The sequence below is a fragment of the Larus michahellis genome, chromosome 9, assembly GCF_964199755.1.
Source record: "Larus michahellis chromosome 9, bLarMic1.1, whole genome shotgun sequence".
Lineage (NCBI taxonomy): Eukaryota > Metazoa > Chordata > Aves > Charadriiformes > Laridae > Larus > Larus michahellis.
The window spans coordinates 4,790,188-4,817,379 of record NC_133904.1 but is presented as its reverse complement, the minus strand read 5'-3'; the positions used below and the strand labels follow the sequence as shown (position 1 = coordinate 4,817,379).

Below are 27,192 nucleotides of genomic sequence, written 5' to 3'. Positions count from 1 at the left end.
AAATTAAAGCCCTGAAGAATCAGGTTATGTTCAGGTATTGACATAAAGAAACTTTCTTCAGAAAGTCCCCTCACTTGGAACACTCTGCCAGTTAGCAATGCAGACAAACCTTCTGTAAAACCAGCCTTCTCATGTTTCACCCCAAAAACAGTAAAATCCATGCTCAGGCTCCTATCATGCAAAACACAGTTCCAGGCTAAGTGCTGCCAAGCAAGCTCCTCATCACCCCCAGACAGCATCACTTTAAGCCCTGTCCACTTGGAGTCCCCGATTACTGCGTTATTCCAGACCATGGGCTGAAACAGCCTCTAAAATAACCGGGGCCGGTTCCACAAGAGCTTTGCAGATTACAACCCAGACCTAAAAAACACGTCTGATAACATATAGGAAGCAGATGCAGTATTTGCCATATTAGGAACGAAGGCATCCCACTGCTAGATCCCTAACTGAACCAAAAGTAGATTTACTGTACTAGAAGAGTTTTGTGAAGTGCAAGGGAAAAAAAAAAAAAGAAAAAAAAAGGAAAACTGTTTCACTCCAGTTTCCAACACTTGGAAATTACCTCTCTAAAAAGACCACCAAAATAAAAACAAAGTAAGAAAAAAAAACCCCAGAACATCCCAACATACACTAACTCTCCTCCTCCCCACCAAAAAACCCCAACCCTCCATCATACATGGTCCCATTGATTCCAGAATGCTGGTGGCTAAGTTGTGAGATGATCCTGTCTTCTCAACTTTCATCCCTCCATCACAACATTCAGGCAGAAGCAAAATTTTAAGAAGGCAGAAGACTGACCCAAGGCAGACTCAGTTCTCTCAACCAGATGCATTCTCAAGAGCATGAGGGCAAAATCCTACAGACCCATGATGTGCACCTCCACCCTCGTCCCCATCCCCTGAAACAGGATATAAATTTAAGCCAAGAAGCCTGAAATTAAGATCCACATTCAGATGACTGAACCCTGTGGCAGAACTTACACGTGAGAGGGAGGATGTGTCTCGCTCCTTATCAACTACATGTTCTTTTTTTTCTTTTCTTTTTTCTTTTTCAAGTGTAAGGTAAGTAGGACTTGACTTTTTGCTAGAATTGAAAAGGAAGCATTTTTGCCTGCTAAAAGCAAGTCCAACGGAACCGGGTTGCTTCTATAACACTGCTGGGGCTAGAAGATGGCTCAATACATTTTTTTCTAGGGAGTGGAAGACATGTGAATAAGAGGCCACCTAGGGTGGGTGACAGGAGACAATAGACAGACAACTCATGAACTGGCACATCCGATCAAGTGGATGACACGCACTTACACCAAAGGTCTCCACTGAGTGACATACAGATCACTGCCAGCCCTTCGACATCTCTAAAAGGTATGGTATTCTGTCCCCACTTGAGAGGCCCTGAAAACCATCCTACCTTTTCAGCAGAGACCCACCAAGTACCGGAGGAGAATGCAAAGCGTAGAACTGCACTTCATGAGCCTTCGGATTTTACCATTTCTTTCCCCCACCGCATACCAGATGCTCCCCAACTCATTCCACTAAAATACTTCAGTATTAAAAGAGATGGAATTTTTGAGAATTATTATTGCTGAAAAATACGCCTTATTGGTTAAATGACAATGTAAAACATGCTAGCAGAATACTTAGCACTCAAAAAGGCCCCAAACACCCACAAAGTACATCCCTCTGCTGCAGGCCTCAGAAACAGCAGAAACCGGTTTCCATATCTGCTTGCCAAGCCTACTGCACTCCAGTTATAACATAAAACCTGGGTTAAACTGCCTCAGCTGCACCCCAGGACCCCGGCAGCACCTTCACACTTGTGTCACTACAAGCGTTTGCAGGGCTGCACAGTGTTCTGGATCAGGAAACTTGATCCAGGTTAAAAATACAGTTTATTTTTTGGGACCAAGTTATTTTTAACCCAGATGGAGTTCTCCGCTCCCAGTCACTGCTCAAGCCCATAAACAATTGTACCAGCACAGAGATTGGTACAGGGCAAGGAAGCATTTAAGCCAGCCATGCTACTGAGAGAGGGAAAATAAAAAAAATGGAAAAAAGCACAGCTTTTTCTGTACAGCTGTGCTTGGAATTGATGACTGGTATCTTCGTTTAATATGTATGAAACATCAATTTCATTGCCACTGCACTAGCCCTCGTACAACTTTTATATTCCTACTAGAGACTCATCAGATGTTCTATCAACCCACCACCCCTCTGAACATTCACTCTTCTCTTGTGATCATTAACAACTGTGGGTCCATTTCAGACAAGATCCCTAGAATTCAAAGCGGGACTCAAGAGAGAAAAAAACCAAATACGACTACACTCAAAAAACCAAACCCAAACAAAAAACCCACCCAAACATCAAGATTTATTTCCGACTCTGCAGGTTTCAGTTTCCTCACCTTCTTTTGAAGGTTTTCTTCACAGTGGTAACAGCTAAAGAATTTTTGGGATTTCCGCCTGACTCTGCACAACAGATGAGTAACCCATCCCAGCCCCACGCTGGGAACCATCAGCTCATGTCCTCCTACCCAGCAATGAGGGGGAACATCAGCTTCAATGAAGAGGTAATGATGCAAGTATGGCCTTCATTTTGATACCACATTTAAGCAGTCACAGGGCCTAAAAAAAATTTCACTACTGTTTCAAACTTACACCAGTAGAGAAGCATGTCAGTAAGACCCTAAATCAACACTGAGTGCCACCAATCAGCCTTTTTGGCAGAGACTGTTTCGTTTTAAAGGAAGTAAGTGTCATCGTTTTGCAGGTGCTCACATGACACACACAAGGAAAGCATACTTTTCTTCTTCATTACATACTTATAAATAAGATTAGGTCATGATTCTTCAAATAAAGACACAAACACTACACATGTCTTTACTCTTAAGAACTCAAAGTGCTTTGCCTTACTTTTTTTAATATTTCTGATCTTGTACCTCACTTAAGAAGTAAATTTGCATGTAGCAAGAGCGGTTCACAGCTATTTCAGCATTTGTTATAAATAAAAATAATGCCCAGATGAAGTTGTTTTGGTTTGGGGGTTTTTTTGGGTTTGTTTTTTTTTAAACTTCCAACACAATCCCAAAAATCCACATTCAACGCTGACTTACGTAGGTGTGGTCACAAACAGCAACTGAATGCATGCAGCTGCTGGAGCACGCTTCCCTGTGATTACACTGCAACCCAGCACAAAATTAAGGAATTTATCTTGTGGTGGGTGTGGCAAAGTTGAAAAAACAATGCCTTTTTTTTCCCCCTTCTTTTTTTTAAAAATAAATTGCTCCCAACTACAAGGATGAAATTTATTTGTGCATTTCAAAGTTCAAGACATTTTAAAGGCAAGTATGGGTAGATGAATCAGAAAAACTGATGTGGATTAGAGTTGAAGCAACAAAAGACTCTTTTCACTCAATAAATGCTTTTATGATTACTTCAAAAAATTACCAGGTTAAGTATGACCTATTTGTAAAATATGTAATTGTTTGAAAGAATGTATTGTTTTTGTGCGAATCTGACGTGCAAATACTTCATCCATCTTCTACTTAAATGTATATAAGCATGGCTTTTTTTTTTTCTTTTTACTTGATTGATTTGCAATGACTTTTTTTGAAATAAAAAAAAATTTCACAGATACAACTTCACGCATTTCACGGTTTCAGACTAGGCAATATGCAAAGGTAGTCTCTGGCAGAACTTTAACATGAGCCTCATGTAAAAGCACTTTCCAACATTAAATTGTTGGGGTTTATGTGATGTGGATACTACTTTTTTTTTCTGCAAAATTATCCTTCTAATCCTAAATTCTTGTCTCAGAACAGCATCCTGAAGCACAGGGCTCAAATACTTAATAAAAGGATTGTCTGATCTAAATAATGTTTATTAAGTGCTTTTCATTTCAAAACATCCCAACATGCTTTGCAAACAGCGTCAACTGTTTTCACTCACTTCTTGGGAGCAAGGTGGCAGCTGCTCTGAAAGCGATTAATAGTACATCACGGTTAAGTCTACAAAGCCACAGTGACAGTATTAAATTGAAAAAGCAAGGAAAACGTCAAATAGCTGCATACTCTGAACTACTTACACTTAGTTTCTAAGATTCTAGAGAAAAAGTACCTTCCATAAGCGCTGATTCAAGCAGTGAAGATCGCCGCTGAGCACTCAGTCAAAAAGATACCATTTGGAATACAACAATGCCTCCAGTACTAAGCTGCAGCATCAGTAATTAAAAATAGAATACCAATTTCAATCAGTCACGTTCTTCCAAGATTTAAGCTTTCTTTGAAGTTCTCCCTTCCAGAACTGAGTAGGTCTGAGCCTCCTTCGCGTGCAAGATCTGACAAGGCAGCAGCCCAAGGTAGCACGCCTGCAGTATACAAATAAGCCCACAGCACACCTAAAATGGTACTCTTAAAATGCAAAAGACTTTGTTTCTCAGCACACTGGTACTCACAAGCTTTGGAATGCTTCACATGTTTTTAAAAGGTTTACTATTTTTGGCAGGAAGATGAGGGGAATTTAGTAGTCTTGCGTACAGCTCTGCAAATGTTGCGGGAAGAAGTTGCAACTTTCACGTTGCTGGTGCATGGAAATGGTAGTGCTACCCTGCTCGATTTAGAGGAAGGAGAAGCAACTAAAATAGTTTCTTCCTCACTATCCAGAGTTTTTCTTTCATGTAAGTAGCATCCAAAAAGCGTAACAAGCCAAATGAAGTGAATAAATTCACAGAACTGTGCCAGTAATTCTCAAATTGGCCCAGTTCTACTAACACTGAACTGCTTTCAATAATCAGCCACCTCCAACCCCTCTTTTTTTCCCTTAGGGATTCCCAGGGGAGTCTTCCATGTAAAATAGGGACAAGGAAGATTATAAAGTAAACTTTTGCAGGTCACAGTTCAATATTGCCCAGCCCTAGCCTTTGGCAGAGCAGCCATCCTAGACCAAAGAGGTAAATCCATGTGTGTCAGACAGGAAGAAAATACCAAGCTACACCAGAAGAGGAGCAATCCAGATGCCTCATCTGCAAGCCCCAGAGAACTGTCTGCCACCTATGAGTTGCGAAAAAAAGCCCATTGTTTCTCCACTTGTTTGGATGCACTTTCATTGCATTGATAAAAATTTTGCCGGCTGAACTCATCTGCTGCACAGCTAACATAGGCTTTCTTTGTGAGTAAACTAAAGGATGATGCTCAGACAGTGGATTACGAGCCACACAAAAGCGAAGCGCTTTCCAGCCGTACAAACCCAGCTACAGGGAATCCAAACAGAGCAGAGAGACCACTTACAGCGCTCCAGCCAACTCACAGGGAAAAGAGCCTTTATAAACAAGGCATTATGAATTATAACTAGGGTCTTGGAAAACATGTTTGTTTCTACAAACGTAACCCGACCAAGTCAATCTTTCTCAGTCAATGCAGTACACAGAGATGGCTCCCCAGAGGATTTATTTGAAAGACTTAAGCTTCTTCAGAATTCAAGTTTACTGCATCTTTATTTTATTTTCAACAAATGAAATGTTCACTATCCACTCACACTTCAGTAAATCCCCAATTCTAGCAGGTGAATAAAAGAGCAATAAAAACAAACCCATGCCACCTTCTCATGTTAGTTTGTAGACTACAGTTACACATAAAACATATGCACAGCAAAGTGGGTTTTTTTGTTTAAAAACCCATGGGTATAGCAAATTCATGGAGGGAACTCTCCCAGAAGGCCATGCCCTTGTCACTGCTACTAAGCTGGCAAAGCACAACCTTCTTCTAGCTGGATTACCAGACAAGCAGCATGTGATTCTCCTTCCGCTATTACTGTCTTAGTGAATCTGATCAAGTCACTTAAGTAATCTGTATCTCATTTTCCCCATACACGAGCATAAATTTCCTCCAGTCCTTCCAATGGCATCATTCCTCAGCCAAATGCTCCTCAGAATCAGGATGTTTTCCCTGATGCGTAGACCTAAGCTTCACGCATTTTAGGTGACTTTACCTTTTCAAGACATACCATATTTACTGAGAAAAGATCCTACAGGACGAAATTTGCTAATGCTCAATCTCAGAAACGTTCATAGACCTCTGTCTTACCAACATTCTCCCACCACATTTAAATTTACGTATTTGCTACCCACAAACCAGTTATTCACGAGGGAAATTGTTCCATTTAAAAGAAAAACCCCTCTCAATAAATTTTTTGCTTGCTAAAGGCTTATTTTATTACAGGAAAACCTTTCCCAATTCTTCTACACCCCAAGGAACAGTCACGCTCCTAGAAGATTACAAAAGGATGCTCACAGATACCAGGTGACTAGAGCAGACTATGAAAAAAAAAAAACCCAAACCAAAAACATATCAGCATTGCTTTGCTTCTTTAAATTGAAAATAAATATGCACCAAAGCCTTATTCATAATATACTCCTGAGCGATACCTGGACCAAATGATTCTGACCAGATTTGTTATTTCATGTCAAATGATGCTTTTTCTGCACTGTTTGGAGCGGCCTCTTGCCGACCAACAACAGATCAGTGAGTAAGTCAGACACTGCAGGACTGTGGCGTGGCTGACACCTTTATGAAACAACAAAAGTAAGTCACTCTTCCTTTCTGCAGGCTACCCACCAACTACCGCTTAAAGAAACACTTAAACTACAGAACTGACCTGTTTTCCTAGGCCAAATATACATTATTCTTTCACAACTGAACTTGGTTGGATACAGACACAAAAAGGAGACAAACAGCTTTGATACCACTGTTAATCAAACTCAAAAGCCGGAGATGTTTCAAGTACAAGTTCAAGAAAGAGGATGGTTCATTTGTGAGGATTTTTCCGCGGTCATTCTACTCCCCCTCACAATGAGGAAAAAGGATGTCAGGATGCATACACATTGCAGGATTCTTAGCAAATACCACAGCAGCCGTCCATGTTCCCAAAGACATACCTGAACCAACCTTTTAGCAGATAATTGATTTCACCTTCCCAGTCACCTTGACCATTCAATTCTGGAGTCACATTGCTTACATACTTTCTATGCCTAACTGGATTGGGCTTGAACATGAGAAAAGGGTCTGAAATTTGTCTCCTTTTTAATGCAGATAGAAGTAAACAGATCGTTTCCTAATGAGCTGGATCATGAATGAACTATAAAATAAGATGCTTATTTCCAACCTTTTAGAAGAGCTAGAGTTTGATTTATACACATTTCATTCAAGCTGCTAACAGGTAACTTTAGCATCTCCTGTAGAGATGCATTTAAAAAAAAAATTTTTTTAATTCTTTTTAAAAAAAAAACAGGCTTTCCAGAGCAAATATAGTTAGTTCACATTAGCTACTTCCCCACCCATAGCAACAGAGCAACATGAATTATTATGATAAAGATTAAGGTAATCAGAATATTATCTAAAAAGACTACTTTTGTTCTCTTACTCCAAAAAACTTAATGTATTCTGTTCTTGCCTTAGGTATAGGAGTAGGAACATGACAGAAATCAGGGAGTTAAAAAAATAACAGAGAAGCAGGTACTCCTTCTTGTGTACATTTCCTTCCTCTACAATACCTCAACTCTTTAAAAAGCATGCTGGAAGAAAAATCTGTAAGCTTTCCTGTTGGATCTTTATACCCAAGTGATGAATGTAAGTCTCTTTTGCTTAATGTGCTTTACATGTGCTTCCACAAAAACTCTAGCACACGCACCCAACCAGATTTATTTTCCAGAAGCAGCAAGCTGCCTGACTGTAATATAGTCATGCGCACCACTGGTCCAGTGCAATATAAGAAAATAGGGTTATACAGTAACAAAAAAGCATTTAACAACAAATTTTCCAAGCAAGATGCTCATCAATTCTTTATGTTGTGTTTAAAAGGCACCTGCAACCACTCACAAACAGTAATTGGTGCACCACAGTACTCACGTTAAATAAGATTATCCTCCTTACTGGACAGATGGGACACTGCAACTTAAGTGACTCTCCCACAAAGCAACCATAGGACAGAGATATAAACTGAACCCAGTCTAACATCATAAAGTACAAGACAATTTTAAATAGCTGCCCATACACAGAAAGACACAGAGCACATACAATGCATCATCCAGAATATAGGTAAAGACCTTCAAAATTCAAACACGAGAACAAATTCAGATTAATCTAAATACTGTGATATATTAAGCATTTTAAAATACTGAAAAAGGGAACAAAAAAAAACAGTTTAGGGATTATTCAAAGTATTTTATGTAGAGAACAACAGTAATAAATTACCTTCTTTCTCTTACCAGGGATAGTCACAACAATTTTAAGCCCGTAACTATGTAAATTTCTGTACACAGAAAACATAAAATATCAAACAAGCTGACATGTTTCAAATCATTATCAACAGTGTTTAGCATATAAATTAACACAGACACAAAGCATCTACAAACATTTATTTTTAAACTGTTGGGAACACAGTAAATAATTAAATATTTTTTCTCTGCGCCTACAGGAAAAAAAGCAATAATATAGAGTATAAGGAGCATTGCTCAGCATAATTTTAAAACGAATACATTTAATACACATCAAATGTGTGGGACAAAGGGCCCTTGCAGAAAGGTGTCTTTCAAAAACAAACCTCAGGACTAGACATCCAAATATCTGTTGATACTTTAACAACACCAATGATCTAATGACCGAGCTTTTGAAAGATATAACAAGATAAAACTAAGTCATTCTTTGAAGAAAAACATATAAGACTTCTTTCACAAGCTTCAAAATGAGCCACTCCAGCTTTCTGCACTTTTTTGCTTTAGATGCTTAAAAGCAGGCAGCGTTATTTTCCCCCTTCCCAAATCAAAACTTTCCAAATGAGGCATGACAAAACAAGCTGAAGACCCAAGTTAACTTACAGGGCAAGCTATGGACATGCAGGGGAATCTCAACAACATTGTTATCAAAGAAAGCGCTGACATCCAACATTTAATCTACCATCAAAACTGAAGTCTACGTTCTCTCTCACCAGCAGCTCCAAAGCTCCTTTGCAGTACAGACCAATCTATGCTTTAACAAGACATATTAGAAAGTAATTAAATTTATTTTCTGGTTGATTTTTGGACTCAAATAAAACATGTCCCTAGGCTATAACCAGCAAGAGATTCTTCACTTAAAATTAAATTACTGGTTACTTTTCTGCACTCCTTCTTGGGGTTAAAAAAAGTGCCTGGGGTTCCACAAGGCCTTTCTCCTACCATAAAACAATCAAAGCTCCATGGCCATTTTCCCACCCAAACAATAAAAGCAATAAACACTATTCAGACATTCCCAAAACTCATGGATTAACAAAAGAGTATGAAGGGTGTGGGGGGTAAAATGAGGTCTGACAACAACAAACCCTGGGGAACACACAGGACTGGGGAGATTCCATAAACCCAATTACAGGCACATGACCCGCGCATAGGGCAGATTTGTTCTCCAGCCCACAAAATTAGAAGGGAGTTTACACGTAGGAAGAAGAGAGCTTACACCAACTCTCCATTTTCATCGCGTATTTGCAAAGGGCAGCACGAGACAGACTCAGCTCGGGTGCTGTTCTGACTCTAACCAGGTAGACATGGGAGAAAAGGCAAGCGGAGAGAGGAAAAGCTCTCCAGTAGCTCATACTGCCAAGAGACACCGCCTGTTACAAGAAGGCTGTACGAACTGCATTGCGAATGACTGTTTTCCCCCAAAACCAAATTATTCTGGCTGCCAGAGGAGAAGCAACTTTGGAAAGGAATGTTTCTAAACAGAGCAGCAGCATTTCTGATGAGATTGCTGCCCACCGGGACACGAGTGCAGCATCCTTCCCATCTCTGCTTCCAGGGCAGATCATAGAGATCCAGATGCTGGCCTTGGAGCTTCCAGCATGAAACACAGTGAAATCAGAGTGTATACCCACCAGCTGGCTCCAACAGGAGTTGAACGGGACCTGATTCCACAGTTAAACTGGGTTTTTCTCCCAGCTTAACTGCAGAAATAGCTGCAATAATCAAAGGCTCTATGCCTTCCAGACTTAAAAAAAGAAAAAGGAAAAAAAAGCAATGGAACAGCCCAATGAAACTCCTGTTGAAGCCAGCTGGAAGATTAGTTTTAAGGTGCCTGCTTAAATAAATAAATCCAGTGTAATTGGACAATCTAGGAATTACTACTATAGATTAAATAAACCACTTTTGGTTGGCCTGCTCTAAACCAACCAATTTAAAAATTGATCAGATATACGAATTGCGTAAAAGCCTGGGTATAAACAGCCATGTCAAGTGCATTGTCTGTCTTCAAGTAAATTATATTAATGAACTAAAATTGTTTGGTTGTTTTTCACACCATGAGACATTGTTTACACTTGGCAAAATCCTCTGGCCTAGATTTTCAAATAGGACTACTGGTTTCAGGCACCTTACATTTAAGCTGTACACCACCCATCAGAGCACTGTAGACGAGAACAGTTCTTAAAATAAATAAAATTAATTAGAGTATCTCACTGAAAACCCCAAATTTCACCACTTTTTTAATCAACATATCCAGAAAGAGCTGAGCCCCTCTCCCACGAAATGTTCATAACACACATAAATCACTAAAATGAGAACCCAAATATTACGTTACAGTATAACCCCACTACTTCATATTAGAAAAAAAAAAAAAAGCCCACACTGATGACACAGGGAGCAGGAAACAAGATTAGAAATCAGTGGCAAAGCTGCAGGACGGTTCTGTCAACGACAGAAAGCTGACATATATGAAAATCTTTCCTATATATTGGCAGATGCCTTTTATTTTATCAGTCTTTTCCTAGGATGGAGCAAGATGCAACATGATGCATTAATGGAGAAATACTTAGCATTAGTTTAGAAGCCCTAGTTTGCAAACTGGTTTTGGCAGAATGTCCAGAGAGTAAGAACATGACAGGAGCAAGAGATGCTTCCACAACGAAAGTTCCCTTGACGAGGACAGACCTCTACAAACTCATCTCAGTCTATGCTTTACCTGAAGCCCCTGGTAAGTGCATCACTGTGACACAAGCTGCCAAGTAGTTTGTCCACCCAAGGCACAGCCCGAAATAGCTGCAGAAAGGGATGTAAAAAAAGGCTTGTATATAGTAATACAAAAGACAACTTGTCATTTCAGTTGGGCAGCAGTCCACAGAGGCAACCTTTCTGCAGATGGCTTGCACTCTTTGTGTTTCATCAATATCTGCAAAAGCCTTTCACATCAGCTAACCAGAGATCAGCACTTCCTTCGTTTTGACAGGAAGCAACAAGTTTGCCAGTGATGTATCACTTAAGTAATCCAACACTACAGAATTCAAAGTTTTTATACAATTACTGTTCTCTGGAAGCTTTCTAGAGCTCCAATTCACAAAATAGTGCTGAAGATAAATCAAACAGCCCTCTATAATGCATGCTACAGAGCAGACCCTCTGGCCCAGAATATTTTTCTCTACAATTACTATTTCCTTGCGTGCTCCTATACAATAGGTAGAGAGAAAACAGACTAAAACATGTCAATAGATGTCTTCCAAAGGAAATGCATGTAGAACAGACCCTCAGGAATACTTTCCTCACCTGGAGACACAACTGCTACAGATGTAAGATTCATTCAAGTCTAAATAATGTTTTATCTGGAAGTCATTTTGAGAAGCAAATCCCTCATATAATTAAGGCAGCTTGGCTCAGGAAACACAGAGGCAAAGTCAAACAAACAAGTTTGCAATCACCGTCTAACCTGTATCCTTTACTTGCATTCAGAATAGAACGGCTTGCTAAACCAGAGTGCCTGGTCCCTGTTTAACTGGTTCATCACTTGCCTCTGGGTGTCCCATTAGCTCTCACATCTGCAGCAACACAAACACTGTGTTTTTATTATTTCTGCTAATCTTATTTTCCACATATTACATACAACAGTATAAAGTGTTCATTACTGCAGCATATAGGTAGGTTAAACCACACCTGCTTCACAAGAATAGAAAAAAACCTACTAGCACAACAAAGCACTTAACAAGAAAAATCAAACCTGCTTTACCTAATTTTACTCAAGAACACATTACTATAATCACATCTGTAGACTCTTCCTCTATTGGCTACTGCAACCACCACACTTCTTCACTTATCATATCCTATAAAGCTATTGTTTGCAGACTGTCTTTCCAACAGTACCATGACGAGATCTACCTTCTGTACTCTCTCCTCTAGGTAACACAGTTCAAGGTCTCTCTCCAGATACTTCAAATGTTTCATGGCCATGGCCCAAGCTACCGGAGAGATTACCTCTCACTGCTGCAACTGCAACCTCCCACAGAAGCTACATTTCACTAGACAGTCACTGGGAACCAAAAGAGGAAAAAAAAAAAAAAAAATATATATATATATATATCTCAGAAGCATAGAAAGCAGAATCTTCATGTAAACTGACTCCATAAAGTAAAATGACCAAAGACCTCATGACTTCCAAACTAATGTAGAAACATATTCTTTTGACTCCAGCTCTCCTGCAATTACTTTTTCATCCACAAGACACACCCACTCACCCACACAAACCAAAACAAGCCCAACACAAACCCTATAAATTTAATCAAGGAAGGAAGAGCAAGTATGAGATGTTTATTTCTATTTTTAAATACTTGGGAGGTGCCTCAGTGCTCCCTGCCTAGATAGATAACTAAGTAGGTGCTCCAGAACAGTGAGATCCACTGCACGATCTGGCATATCCAAACAGCAAAACATCAGAGCAGCTCAAAAGGCTATTAAAGAAAAGCTTTTGAAATAATTGTTTCCTCTAAGCCAGAACAGACAGTAACTTGGGGTGTTGTTGCAGAAAAATACATACATATATATATACACACACACACACTCAAGCACACCAAAATGCTCTAAGCAGCACTATGGTTTACAGAGAACAAGACAGTCTCATTCTTGTTCCCACAGTTCGTTTCTGCCTCAAGCAAAGTTGGTTGCCACTCTGGTTGCTCTCTCCCTCACCCAAATGGTTTGCATAGCAGATTCGCTGAAACATCAAGTTTTAGCCATGCCCTAATCCTGCTGACTTTTCTCGCAAAACTGCTGGAAAGGAATTCCTCCTGGCAGCTGCAGTGCCTCTGCTCATTAGTTTACCAAGCAGCAGCAGAATGGAATAGACAGGCACATCATTTCTGTACTGCTGCAGAGAACAGCGATAAGGAGCAACCAGGCAAAGGGAACGCTCCCAGGTTCACAAATGTGTATCGGAAGGGGAGGACAGAAAAGGCAGAGGTTTTAAAAGGAAGACGGGAGCACAGCTTGTGAGAACCCAGGCAAGTTACTGCCACACTTGCTGCTGCTGCTGGGATAACAAGCAAGGAGGGAACTCTCCTTTTCCTTCAGCCTTTACTAGTACGATTTGGGGGTGGGGATGTTTTAGGGTTGTTTGTTTTTTGTTTGGTTTTTGGGGGTTTTTTTGTTGGTTTTTTTTTTTTTAACTCCTGCTTTAAGGCATTGCGATTAACCAGGCATGGCACAGAGTTATTCACACCAACTCCAGTGTCTCCCGGATACTAGAAGAATGAGTAGGATAACACCGCAAAATAGCTGTCCACTTGCTCATGACATTCTTTGTCCAGACAGCACCCTCCCGTACAGGTCAGATCATGCAGCCCACTAAGCAGATACAGAAAAGCAAACATTTTACTTCTTGCTATGCAATTTCATTGAAGTAACCCTATTACAGATATTGTGTATTAAGCATGCTTAATGTAAACAAAGTACATCTCTTGAAGGATCTGCACAGAGCTTTGCACAGTTTATGGTGACTGGTAAGCCCCACGTTGTTCAATACTACTTCCTCCTCCTCCCTCATCCCGGGCCAGCTACCATTTTAATAAATATTTAATAAGTAGACAAGAAAAGCTTCACAGCTTGAAGTTTTAGGGTACTACATGTATGGTGTTGAATTTATCCAACCGGGAAGCATATGGACACTGCATCCAGAGCCCTAACAGCCCACCACAGATACAGCACACAAATCCCAGTACGATTAAAACAGTGCCATGCTACAGCAACGCCAGTTCACAGAGAAAAATGTTTCTTTTAAACCAGGCAGCCCAGTTCTCAAGTCACAAGAAGCTAGAGGCTGGGACCTGCAATTGCCACAGATTTCAGTGGCCTACAACTTTCACCAGGCACCGCCATACTGAAAGATTTCCACTGCATTCCCGACTCCAAAAATGCCGCCTCACTCTCTCTTACCACATATTTCACTTTTCTCCTAAAAAGATAATTTGCCATGTGCAGATAATTCTAACCATACCAAGAAGTTTCCTAAGGGTAGAAAAGAATAAAGTCTTTGCCTAGAAAGAATATGAATTTTTCTAATTGTAAGATATATTCCAATGACTTATATTCTCCTGTAAACAACTTGATCCTAAATCAGCCCTTGAATTTAACGTAGTCTACAGCTGGTTTGCTGGAAGCTGTATTTGTTTTCCCTGCCACCCCTCTCTATTCATTTCCTGGAGCAAAGTATTACTATTATTTTAATTTCTCTTCTGCTGAAGAGAAATGGATGCACACAAACAACTGCAGTGAGCAGAAGAGGAAGAATGCTTCATCTCTGAATTAAGGATTTGCATACTGGGTTTTATCTGTAACACCCACTGCAGTATTTTATCCCAGACTCTCAGATCACAAAAGGCAGAGCAGACAGTGACTCACTGCAATTTCAGTTCTGCATGTAGTGTTTCACGTGGACCAGTCAATTCTGATTCTGCCAAACAGCCTTCATCAAGCACTTAAAAAGTAAAGCATCTTCTCTAAGAGAGAGTTCCTATTCACGTGCTGCCTTCACGAGGAAAGCTCCAGAGGTGGAAGGGAATTTAGTCAATGTTTCCCCTTTGTGTTGTAATGATTTAAGATTCAATTAATACTACATAGGGAGGCAGTAATTCTGAAACACCTGCCTTAGTGATAACCAGATTAAGACCTCCAAACTTGCTCCACTCCAAACAGCAACAGCCTGCCAAATGACAGCAGTTGTCAATATCGACCAACTGGAGGCCGTGTTTTCTGTTAAATCCTAGACCACTCTTTTAAAGAGGATTCCCCACAAAACAGGAAGGGGAAAAAAAAATTTTAAAAAATAGTCACTTGACAGCTCTGAATTCATTTAGCCAGAAGTCGCAGCTCCTCCTCTGCACTCTTTGAAGGCTGGAGACTGGCAACACTCCTATCAGATGCTTTCAAATCCCTTAAAGGGAAGAGATAAAACCAAATAAAGGGTAACACCACCCACAGAGACTGAGCTACTTGTCTCTCTAATCAATACACTGTGCACACTAGAGAGAGCAGCTTGAAGATAGATTTTTGGGGAGAAAGGCTGGGCAGGGTGGGGGAAAAACAAGCTGAGCAGCAGCTGGTTTCATTGTGAGAAGAGCCAATAGGTTTGGGGCTTGGTTTGCTGTTTTTCTTTCCACCCCTAAAAAACAGGGGCTTCTTTGGATTACTCTGGATAGCATGAAGCTTCCCAGACAAATACAAAGTGCCTCAGAATTAAGACCATGCTTGTCTGAAATCTATAGAGAAATCTTTAGACCGGTGTGCCAGCCCAGTGATTAACAAAGCAGAAGACCTTCCTGCCTTTTTAATGACACAAAAAGTATTTCAACCACATAACAAGGAGCTGGTTGTTTTGGTTTGGGTTAGTGTTTTTGGGGGTTTTTTTTGTTTGTTTGTTTGGTTTTTTTTCTTTTTTTCTTTACCTTTACACCCCTTCATCACATCCGCATATCGTGACCTATTCGAACCACACTTAAAAGCTCAATCTGAGTGCTCAGTGATACATAACTTCCATTTTAGTGAAACAATCCATCTGCTCCATGTGACTCAGAGCCTGCTTTAAGAATGCAATACTGTTTAGGCCAACGGTTGCACCGCACAAAGTGTTTTGTTCACATGCATTCCTTTGGGATGACAGAGCCTATCCACGCCGTAACGGTTGGGGCCTGTGGTTTTTTTCCCCTCATCCGCTGAATGCTGCAGTGACTAAGCTGACAAAAATTCCTAGCCAATTATAAACCCACTTAAAGAGACAGGCAATCCCCCTGCAACCTTCTCTTGCCATCCTATACGGGAAGTTTCTATACATAGAAAAACATCTCCTCCTCCCAAGGCCTGCATTGATATAAAAGATTTTCTCTGCGCGCTTAACACTTCAAACATGCTTCCTATATGGCATCATTTCCCAAAACTACAAGCTTTACATCCATCACACATCAACCCGGGGGGGGGGGGCGGGGGGGGGCAAAGAGGAGAAACAGGCCCCTCAATTGAGTTATGCTAGTAAAAAGTTAGAGAAGCCATTAATGGAGGGACAATGAGTATGCTCGGAAGAGATGAGTCTCAACAGCTATTAGAGCACTGTTTATTAAGAAGGGAACAATTAAGCAGCTATCAAGCCAATATGTTGCAACAAAGAAAAAACACATCAGAAAGGTCACACTGTGTACAAACTAGAAGTTTGATCCACCTAAGAGCGTAATCTGAACTTTAACTAGCAACAACGAGAACTCTGAGTTGTCTCTCGAGTCCTTCTGAACATGCAAATCATAACCAAATTCCAAAAAACATCAGCTTTTCCAAGAGGGATCCTCAATTCATATGCTGAATTCATTCTCGCCTACATCGTCAAGGGCTACACAAATGCATTTAATACTTCGCCAGGGCATACAGAACTACACTTTGGGCAGGTAACTGCAAGTTCACTTTGCCCAGCAAGAAACAGTAAACAAAAAAAATTAATAATTGAGAGACTGGCATACGGTTTCTAGCTTTAGAAAAACAGGTTATGGGCACCTCAAACCCTTACCATTTTATGGTGGGCAAACTACTTGCTAAATCATTTTTAGTGCTCGTCTGATAGCACATGCACATTCCATTCCAAACGCTGAAAACTTTGCTGGGGAGGGGAAGAGGCAGTCGACAACTGAACCAGACTGAGTTCACCTCGGAAGAAAAAGGCAATTCAACAATCTGTATTAACATACTATTATCCTAGCATCTTTTTATTATAAGTTAATTCTCAGAGTCATAAACAGACTTGAGAAGGAAATCACACTATTAGTGGGAAGGAAGGCTAAACAAAGGCTGTTTCATCACTGTTTAACACTGAAAAACTTGTTTGCCACATGAAAACAATTTATGAAAATGCTTAAGGACAATTCATTCCAACATTCATGTCTGTTTGGGGAAGGAAAAAAGGAAAATGGCACCTACTATTCAAAATTTTAGAGGGCATGATTCCCATCCAGGGTTGAACCTAAGTTTTACCTTTACTGCTAAAAAAAGCAGGCTGGCAAGTTCAGTGAGTTTGCTCACATACCCACCTCCAAATCTCCTTCAGCCTCACTGCACACAAATTCAATCACAGATCAGTCATCACGAAAGACATATTTCTATACATTCCATGAAAACAGACAGCTGGATGGAGGACAGATCTTTTCAGGGCCCCCACCAAGATAAAACGACTGGTTCAAGTTCACCCCTTGTTAAGACATCCACACAAGCATTAACTGTCAAAACAGAAATAAAAAACAAAAAAAAAAAAACCCACACCCGAAAAAAAAAACCCAAACCTTGCAACTCACTACAAGACGGACTCTTTGCATGGTTAAGAGCCACAACAGAGAATGTGGAAAATGCTAAGCCAAGCTGAGTTTGCCTTGTCCCTGCAACATTTGCAAGAACACAGCAAAAATACAGCTTTCTTCTGCTTTTACACTTGACATTTCTCTGACATTTTCCCTATAATGCTGCTAGCTTTTCCCAGCTCCCAGTTGTTTTGCAAATTCATCATCAAATTAAAGTCTTACATTACATGTAAGTAACTATCCAATATAAATGTCTAATCTATTAACAAACATTTATCTAACATACATCAATGGGGCCTGGAAGTCCATGTTAAGCAGGTTACTCAAAGATTTGGTTCAAGTTTAGATGCATATTTGATTTCATAGTGGTACTGCTGCACAGAAAGGTAAAACAAAAAGTAATTCACTAAACAACGCATCATCCTGAATCTCCTCTAGGATGAAAGCAAGTCGCTAAGAACAGCAAGTGATGCAAGTAAAGCCAAAAGCATTCTGTTTGCAGTCCTACCTAGCACCAGATTACCAAATTTCTGAAACATCACTAACATATAGTACCATTGAAAGTACTTTCAGTATGTCACTGGGGTTTTAAAGTACTTTTTTTTTTTTTTAAAGTTTGAAATAAATAAGCAACATCTTAGAAACTCACTGAATGTGACTGCAGACATCATCTTCCTGTCCCCTTCTGCTCCACAGCCTCATGTCCCTCGGGCTACAAAGCCTATTCCCTTCTCTTGTTAGCCTCCATATAACGAGAGGTTAGACAACGACTTTTTTTCAAGCACTACAAATTAAAAGATTGCACACTGTTTGTGTGACAATCTAGTGATGCTTCTGTATCTTCTTGTAAGAAGGACTGGTATTATTGTTCTTCCCTACCCTTTACCACACAGCATCAGAGAAACTCAATCCATAAAACCAGGGAATGACTATTTCCTATAAGTGATCTCCAATTAAATTTTTATAGTTGTTTTTCTGACAGTGAAGCAATTACTTGGCATGAGACAATTCAAGTAAATCCATATTGTTGCAGCAATAAAGATTACTCAGGATTTCAAAGTCTCAAGAGGCAAATATCTGAAGCCATGGAAAACAGGCAGTGTGGATCCAGAAGGGCTTTCTGTCCAGCCAGGTTTCAATCATAGCACGCTCTTGTTTAATTGCAAGTATAAGATGTATTTACATAAAGCACAAAAAACTCTGCCTCCACTTCCTAGCTTGAGCAAGGCTGTTGGGGTTAACTTTAGCACTGCTAATCCTCATTTCTCTTAAATCAAAATGTCTCTATGCAAAACAGAGCTTATATTACTCCGAATAAATCGGCATATACATTTAACCACCCTGACTATCACTTGCAAGGTATTCTACTTACACTGAAATCAGGGCAACATTTACTGCATCACTCCACAGTGCCTGGATTACCCCTCCCCATTATCAGAAACAATAGCAAAAGAAATAAGCTTCTCCAATAGTATGCATGGTCACTAGAACATGGCTACACATCACCTGGTGAATATAAATACACCTCTGGACTGACAAATATAAAGCAAGTTGAAGAAGCAAGCGTAAAATACGGTGTTTTGTAAGGAGAAAAGTGTGTAACGTGTATGTACATGTGAGTAGAAAAGACACTAGGTATTTTCAAAAAACTAAGAACACTTCTAACTTTTTTTTTTATTCTTTATTCCAAAAAGCAGGGAAAGGGTCTATATTTTTTAAAGGATTTTTAAAAGTGTTTTTGTTTTTTTTAAATCCATAGCAAGGTGTCATGATGGACCAGTTAATTGCATCAGGGCTTTTTAATACCGGAAAACAAAACTCCAAAATTTGAAGTCCTCTCAAAGGCACTACACATCTTTCTGCCACAAGAAACTAGGAAGCCAAGACAAGTATTCAACGTTAGCACCTAGTTTTTGGCGACTAGTGCAGGCTGCAAGATTCAAGATATTCTTCCCAGGTTATGGCAGTTTGCAACAAAACAAAGAAAAACAGCAAGTATACATTTGCTTAATTTTAGCCATTTTCTCAGAATATAAACCACTGCTACAGTAATTAACTGCAGATTGGCCTAAACTGCTCTGCGGCCGTTCAAGCTTACCAATTAAATATGCTCTCACAGCCATAATAAAAATTCTGGGAAACCTCTGGCTGAAGAACAGGCTTCTCAGGAGGGGAGTGAAAGTCAGAAAAAAAACTTCATTCAGAATGAAAACACTAACAAAATTTTTTTTAACATGCTCCAGATTTTTCTAACTCAGTGACACCAACTGTGTCTTTTACAATTTATTTTTTTTCTGTCTACCCTTCTGTTTATTCCTTTCAGAAGACATTCATTTGCTGGAGAGTTTTCATACCAATCAAATGGACAAAGAACCTGTCAGTTTCAAAATAAATTCAGGTTTATACGATACTTTTTTTTTTAACCCAACAAAAGTAGGATTGGCATTATACAGACTAGCTTCACTTAACATTATACCACATAAAATTTGCTTGTTAAAAGAGTAAAACTTTTAAAGCATGTTGTCCTCTGCTGATATACACTATTTTACTATATTTCAGGGTTTAAGAAAAAACACAAAAAACCTTAAATGAAGCAGCAAACAGAGAAAAGCATGCAGATGTAATTTAAAGCAAATTAAGCACAATTTGATTCGGCATCTCCGGCTCCCAACTTCTTTCTCTCTCTTCATGTCTACATAGTTCATGTATAGACACGGGAATATAGCAAATACTCCTCAGAGAGGGGAAATAAGACAGGGGAAAAAAATAAAAAAAATCCTAGCACATGGTTTTCTCCACTACTCTGCTGAATCAACAGGGAGCAGATTCCCAGATGGCGTACACTGGTAAGTACCGCACAAGTCAATGAAGCTATGTCAAACGATACCACTCAACTGCATTATCTTTTGAGCTCCATGTAAACAAACAGGAGCAGATTCCGAATATTTGTGAGAATACATCATGTTACTGTCTCCATATGTTTAAACATTTTAGTAGAAGGTACATATGGACCACTCTTCCCACTCACTGTCATTCTCTCCCTCCTGTTCCTCATTCCCCGCATACACCATATCTTTTCAGGCCACTGTCAAACCAATTCAAAAAGGAATAAGGATACATTTTCATTAAAAACATTTTGTGCTTAGCTGCCATCTGCTTCTTTATCAGCCTCCAAATCCCACATGCCTTTTCCATGGTCTGGAGTTTCACACATTCGGAAGCCGAAAGTTTTCTTCTGTTGTATTGTGAAGTGCAATCTACGTGAGCTATTGTTTTTCATGTCAAATTCGCCTCTTCGGAAACAAGTGCTTAATGCTTATGGCCCTAATCCATGTTCCCTCTACAATGCCAATTTAAACGTACTTTTTTTTTATGCTAGTGGCAAATCTAATCTTAAAGGTCCCTCATGCACTGCAGATACCCCCACCTGCACTGTTTTTACGGGAAGCGTGGCTATTTCACCCCCTTTGCACAGCACTATCATCTGCTCTCTCACAAACGGAGAACCCAGACTTCCAGACTGTGCTCTTGTCCTTTCACACAGAAGCTGCAGTTGAAGCCATTACCCCTTCAGAGCAAGTATTAACAGGCTGTCCTCCCCATAATAAGACCCCTAGTCTTTCTTTATTCTGAATAGGAAAGGAAGGGTTTCAGCTAATACTTGACAGAGAGCATCTCCATCTTAACTCGGGGGGTGTATGGAAAGCAGACAAGTAATTAAGATGAAGTTAAAATGAAATAAAAAAAACGACCCATACACCATAGATCTTATATATGGATCACTGGCAGTTTTGCTATTTCTTTCCCACATAACAGTTTGGCTAGTTCATTTCTTGTGACTCCAGCAAAAGCAAAAGCGTCTTAAGAAGCGTTAGCTGGACTTGTTCAAAAAACAACACCGAGGTTATGGTAGACAAAGGATCCTGAACTTCCAGGCAAGCTTTCCAGGTTGTAATTTACATTTGGTTTCTGCAGGCTTACAAAGCTAAGGCAGCAGACCTCAAAACTTAGTCATCAGCAGAAGGAATACAGAAAACAATGAAAGTTTTCTTTACAGTAGACCAATGGACAGGCAAAGCAAGCGTGTCAAGAGACTAGTCTTTCAAGGGGTACAGCAGTTCTCACATCAATCACTGATTAAGATGCAGGTAGCTTCCACAGACATTTCCAGCAGTCACAACTGCTGAAAGAAAAACAAAAGGCCATAATCTTATTTGTATGTCTGGACGCTCAGTTTTTATCATCTTTTCCATCTCTACCTGTGCCCCAAAGCACAACCACTGATGCAAACAGCACCAGTACTCTCCTTTTATCTTGAGGGATTCTTCTATGTGGACCTGCAACCCAAGTACAGCTGGCATTTGAGATGCCAAAAGAAAAGTAGGTGCAAGTCAGAGAGATGACAGCATGCCAAACCTAACATAGCATGCCACGGCTCCAAAGCGAGCAAACGAGTAAGGCTGCTGCCTCAGGGCACTCGAAGGAAAAGGAATGTATACTCCACAGAAACCAGGGCAACAAAACTGGCAGAGAAGCCACTGACGCTTTACGCTGAACCTTAGAAAAAAAGTTTTTTTGAAAGTTATAGCTTCCTTGTAGCTTGTCCTACTATAGAAATGTCCATGGATTATTCTAAGTCAAACACAGCACATCCTTCCCTCTCTCCTCCCTCCACCCTCAACATTGTTCCTGCACAAGTTATATTGAAGGAAGCAAGGGGTTCTTCCTTTGTTTGTGAGCAAGAAAAAGGAGGAAAAAAAACAACTTCCACTCAACAGCAAAACTAAACAGAAGCCAGGCTACTTAAAGTACTAAGTGTTCCCACACAACATTTACCCACCAACTTGAGATCTTTCAGCATAAAACCTAAACAAGGACAAAAGAGATTTAATATACACTCCTCCACAGATCCAGAGTGAAGAAAACAAAAACGCATAAAGGAACCCTGAGTGATAGGCAGCATTTTCAGTTTAACGTTACTGTGACGCACAAGGAGAATGTCAGGGTTAAATTAGATACTACACTAGAAAAATAGTCCCTGGAAAATAACGCAGGTCTCATATCTCTACTGGTAGGAAAATGCAGATTTAAACACTCAGTAACTTAAAAGTCCTTGCTTCTATTCTTTTTCATGTCTTGTGCAATTTTGTACTGCAACAGTCCTCTCCAGATCAGGAGTTCATTGCCAAAGCATCCAAGCAATCTAGCAGGATAGACAAAAAGCTTCCTTTTGAACAACTGCACATTTATACCTCCCTTGTTTTTTCTCAGAATGGGAGTACTTTTGAGTTTGTTATTTTATTTAGATGAATGGCTGGCAAATTTAAAGTCTTGTTCCTTGAAGCCGGTGGCTTATCACAAACAACAGATTAAACAGGTCCAACTTTCTCACTCCTTTTATTGATTAGAACTTGATCACTTCTTTATACACTCTGCATCCTAAAATAATCTAAACCTACACTGGTTTTCCACAGTGCAATGCTCTTAACAAGCCTTTCAAGACACTTTTCCAATACTTGCTTTCTTCTTCACTATCTCCCACGAAAGGAAGATGAAAGCATATAGCAAAAGAAAAACATTACCTACACCCTTGCCTTGAAAGTGCTGCCATCACAGTATAACTATGACCTCATCTTATTTAAAGAGATATTTTCTCACTTTGTGATCCAAATTATTTTAATATTCTGCTAGAAGCCAACAAGCTTTTCTGGCACGTTACTTTTGTCTACTCCAAATAGCCAGAGCGCACAACAGAAAGTAAGTTGTTGTATCTCATTAAATACATTCTAGTTACATTCATTCAAACCACTAAAGGCAATGAGGTTGCACAGGAATCATCTAAGTCACCCTCTGTAGACAACAGAGTTACACTCTTTTAACGAAGAGATAAATTTGGCCTGCAGAAGCATAACGACTCATAGCAACACATAATAAGAAAGCAATGCAGCTCACCTCCCTTACCTTGGACAAATTACGAAGTTTCCCAGTAACAAGCTGAGGGGTTTTCTTTTCTTTGTTTAAAAACAAACCTCATTTCCTGTGAGAAGTATTGATAAAAGCACAGCCCCACAAATGCCTTTTTTTTTCAGAGATATTTTTGGCATGTGCTGACTGAAACTGCCCTACAAGGTACTTTAATTTCAGTTCTAATTGAATATGATGACTCCACAACCAGGTGATGAGCCACTTTAGAAAAAACAGTCTCCCCAAATGAAGGTAACCTGAATATAGCCCTGTTCCTGTTTTCTCTCACACTGTGGTGCTTCCTATCATTATACCAGCTTTGATCAAGACTGCAAGTGGAATTTAGGAACTGTTCCTCCCAGTGACGACTGCTTGTAATTAAGCCCTACTGATACTGCAGGGCTCAGCTTTCGTAAAGTTACAGGATGAACTCAAAAAGCCTGCCATGTAATCATGTTATTTGAGTAAACTATGTATTTGTTTACTCTATTTTTAAAAAGTGAGAAGAGATCAGGTTTTGTTTTTGCTAATACTTGCTATCAGAAAGACATAAACCCCGTCATGGCAGATAAGAACAAAACAGGCAAGGATAATTTCACTGAGAGTCAAGATATCCATTGACTCTTTGACACTACAGACTGTACTGCACAAACTGATTTCAGTAAAAAAGTTCTTACGTACAGAATTTATCATTACAGGAATTTCTGAAGGTGCATGCGAAGAGAAGCAAACAACAAAGTAAATCCAGTTAACAGCTTCAGTACAGCAATGACTCTGGCACACATGTAATGTCACTTCAGCAAGGAGGAGATAGTATTCACCAGCCGCCTCCTGACACAGTCCTCAAGGGAGGTAAAACTGGTTCCAGCGTTGCTATAATGACTTTAGTTCTAGACTTACTCTGCATCTTTTCCATAGGGAAGTAACACAGAAAGTTTGTGGGGTTCTGTTGTGTTGCTGTTGGTTTTGGTTTAGTGATTTTTTTTTTTTTTTTAATCAAGTGAGACGTTCCTTTACTGGTTAGGGAGAAATCTATTCTGGATAACTTGTTATCTGGACTATACACAACTAGAATAAAGTTTAAGTTGCTAAAGAACTTAAAATAAAACCACAAAACTAAATCTTTACTTCAGAAAGAGGTAACGAAAACACACTATCTACTCAAATCTTACTTTTCTGGCAGTGGTTGGTGGTCCAGCAGCGGTAGTTGTACTCGTTGTTAATAGATGTCTTCTCGCACAATGGCTTCTCTTCCATTGTTCCTGGACACAAGTCCCCACATTCCTTTGGAGGTTTATTCCCAACAATGTAGTTATTGGACACTGCATCTAGGATGAGAGACCAGTCCACCGTGGAGAGGTAACACAGGTCAGAGTTCTTCTCAATCCGTATGGCCCCGCGGGTTATGTTCCTCAAATTGTGAAGCCCAATCTCTTTAAGATTTGTCATTTCAAAGATAACCAAGGCATAGTTGTAGAAGAGGTTCCTCCCACGAATGACTGTAAGGTTGGGGAAGAGGTCACTGAGGCTTTCCAAGCCTGCCACACGGAACAGCAGCAAATAGTCAGTTATGACAGTGAGCTTTGGGAAGCGGAAGTTGCGGTAATCCTCTGCTTTAGAGATGAGCAGAATTTGAAGGAAACCCTCAATTACCGTACAGTTCTCCAGGCGTTTCAGCTCATGGATATCATTGCGAATGTCAACATTTGGCCCGCAAACTGAAAATGTAAAAGGAGAAAGGAAAGTTAGTAAATAAGGCGCTTTTAAGCCTTTTGAAATCAGAATGCAAGTAGGATATTCTGACAGCCATAAGATTTTTAACTTTTTAATTAGGTTGCAATGTTAAAATAAAGAATGAGTATTTGATTAACACCCACATTGAATATTCATCTCATTTACCCTACCACTGTAAACACTATCAGGACCAGCACAGAGATGCAACCTATCTATATTCTTCAGCAGACAGAGAAATATTTTACTATTGCTGTTCAAAAGAGCTGCATTAGATTGAGGAACATAAAGGTAGAACCACAGAATAGTTTAGGTTGGAAAGGACCTTTAAAGGTCATCTAGTCCAACCCTTCTGAAATTAGCAGGGACATCTTCAACTAGATCAGGTTGCTCAAAGCCCTGTCCAACTTGACCTCGAATGTTTCCAAGGATGGTGCATTGACCACCTCTCCGGACAACCTGTGCCAGTGTTTCACCACCCTCATTGTAAAAAAATTCTTCCTTATATCTAGTCTAAATCTACCCTCCTTTAGTTTAAAACCGTTACCCCTTGTCCTGTCGCAACAGGCCCTGGTAAAAAGCTTGTCCCCATCTTTCTTATAAGCTCCCTTTCAGTATTGAAAGGCTACAGTAAGATGTCCCCAGAGCCTTCTCTTCTCCAGGCAGAACAACCCCAACTCTCTCAGCCTGTCCTCACAGAAGGGGTGTTCCACCCCCTGATCATTTTTGTGGCCTCCTCTGGACCCATTCCAACAGGTCCATGTCTTTCCTGTGCTGAGGACTCCAGAGCTGGACGCAGAACTCCAGGTGGGGTCTCAAGACAGTGGAGTAGAGGGGCAGAATAACATCCCTTGACCTGCTGGCCCACAGCAGGTCGAGTGACATGATTATGATCCCAGTAAGAAAGGCATAAACCAAATGCATTTGCGCACCCTGCTTCAAATTACATCATGACATGCGTGACCAGACCAGGGGTTCAGCCGCATGACTCCAAACAAGTCAGGTAACAGAGTGATCCACTGGTCACACGTTACTAATTTACTCCCCACCACCACCCAAGATACATGCACATAAAGGGCAACACTTCTCAGAAAATTACAACTTATTTCTCAAATCTCTCTTTCTTCCCAGGATCACAAGCCAAACTAGCCCTAATTCTTGAACGCTCGTCTTGCAATAGATTAGCAACACCACAAAATCCATGGAAAGCTGGTCAGCACTTCCCGCGCTGTAACTGGGAAGAAACGTTAGTGCTTGAACTTGTAGCTAATGCACTGAATTCCTGTTTGCATGTTCCAGCGAACCAAGTTTCACTGATTTTGGCAGCAAGATACAAGAGAGTTCATTGAATTTTAAGAAACACAGGATAAATTTATTTACAAGAACACACAGCATCCCAGTGAAGAATTCCCCTTGAAAACAGAAGGCTGAACTCAATACACTCTCAGGAAAACAATGACCAAAAGGATTATTCCCTAATAAATCTATGTATTAGGTCTTCCCATTTTAGACACATATCACCATAAAAATTTTACAGCAGCTTGGAGAAAAGTGTACTAATAATGTAATAATCACATATAGTCACATAAAATGCACTTTGATGTAAAAAAAAGAACTACAGTTCCTGGAAACCCTCAGAATTGGTCTCTTCTGTGGAAAACATGGAAAAAAGATTCCCCGGAATAGGCAGTAAGTTGCTTGTAAGCAAACAAAGTAAAATGCCAATTTATTTAAGCAAGCCAAAACTTAAACAAACCCCAAGCAATTCAATTTTGTGGAAAGGTTCTCTTTTTAGGCTTAATTATTTTAACAACATCTTTTCCTCAGACAAAGAAAAGGTCTAAACAAACACTGGAGCCAAAAAACTTAAATTCTAACCCAGACAAATTGTCCA

General features: G+C 39.9%; 1 protein-coding gene across 2 annotated transcripts in view; it reads right to left on the bottom strand.

The window, feature by feature from the left end:
- The window catches only part of IGF1R (insulin like growth factor 1 receptor), a 190,122-nt gene that overhangs the window by 130,740 nt on the left and 32,190 nt on the right, over positions 1-27,192 (bottom strand). For both annotated transcript variants that reach the window (XM_074601120.1, XM_074601121.1), the window contains exon 3: positions 24,740-25,285. In XM_074601120.1, coding sequence (XP_074457221.1) covers positions 24,740-25,285 — 546 coding nt within the window. The remainder of the gene's footprint in view (positions 1-24,739; positions 25,286-27,192) is intronic.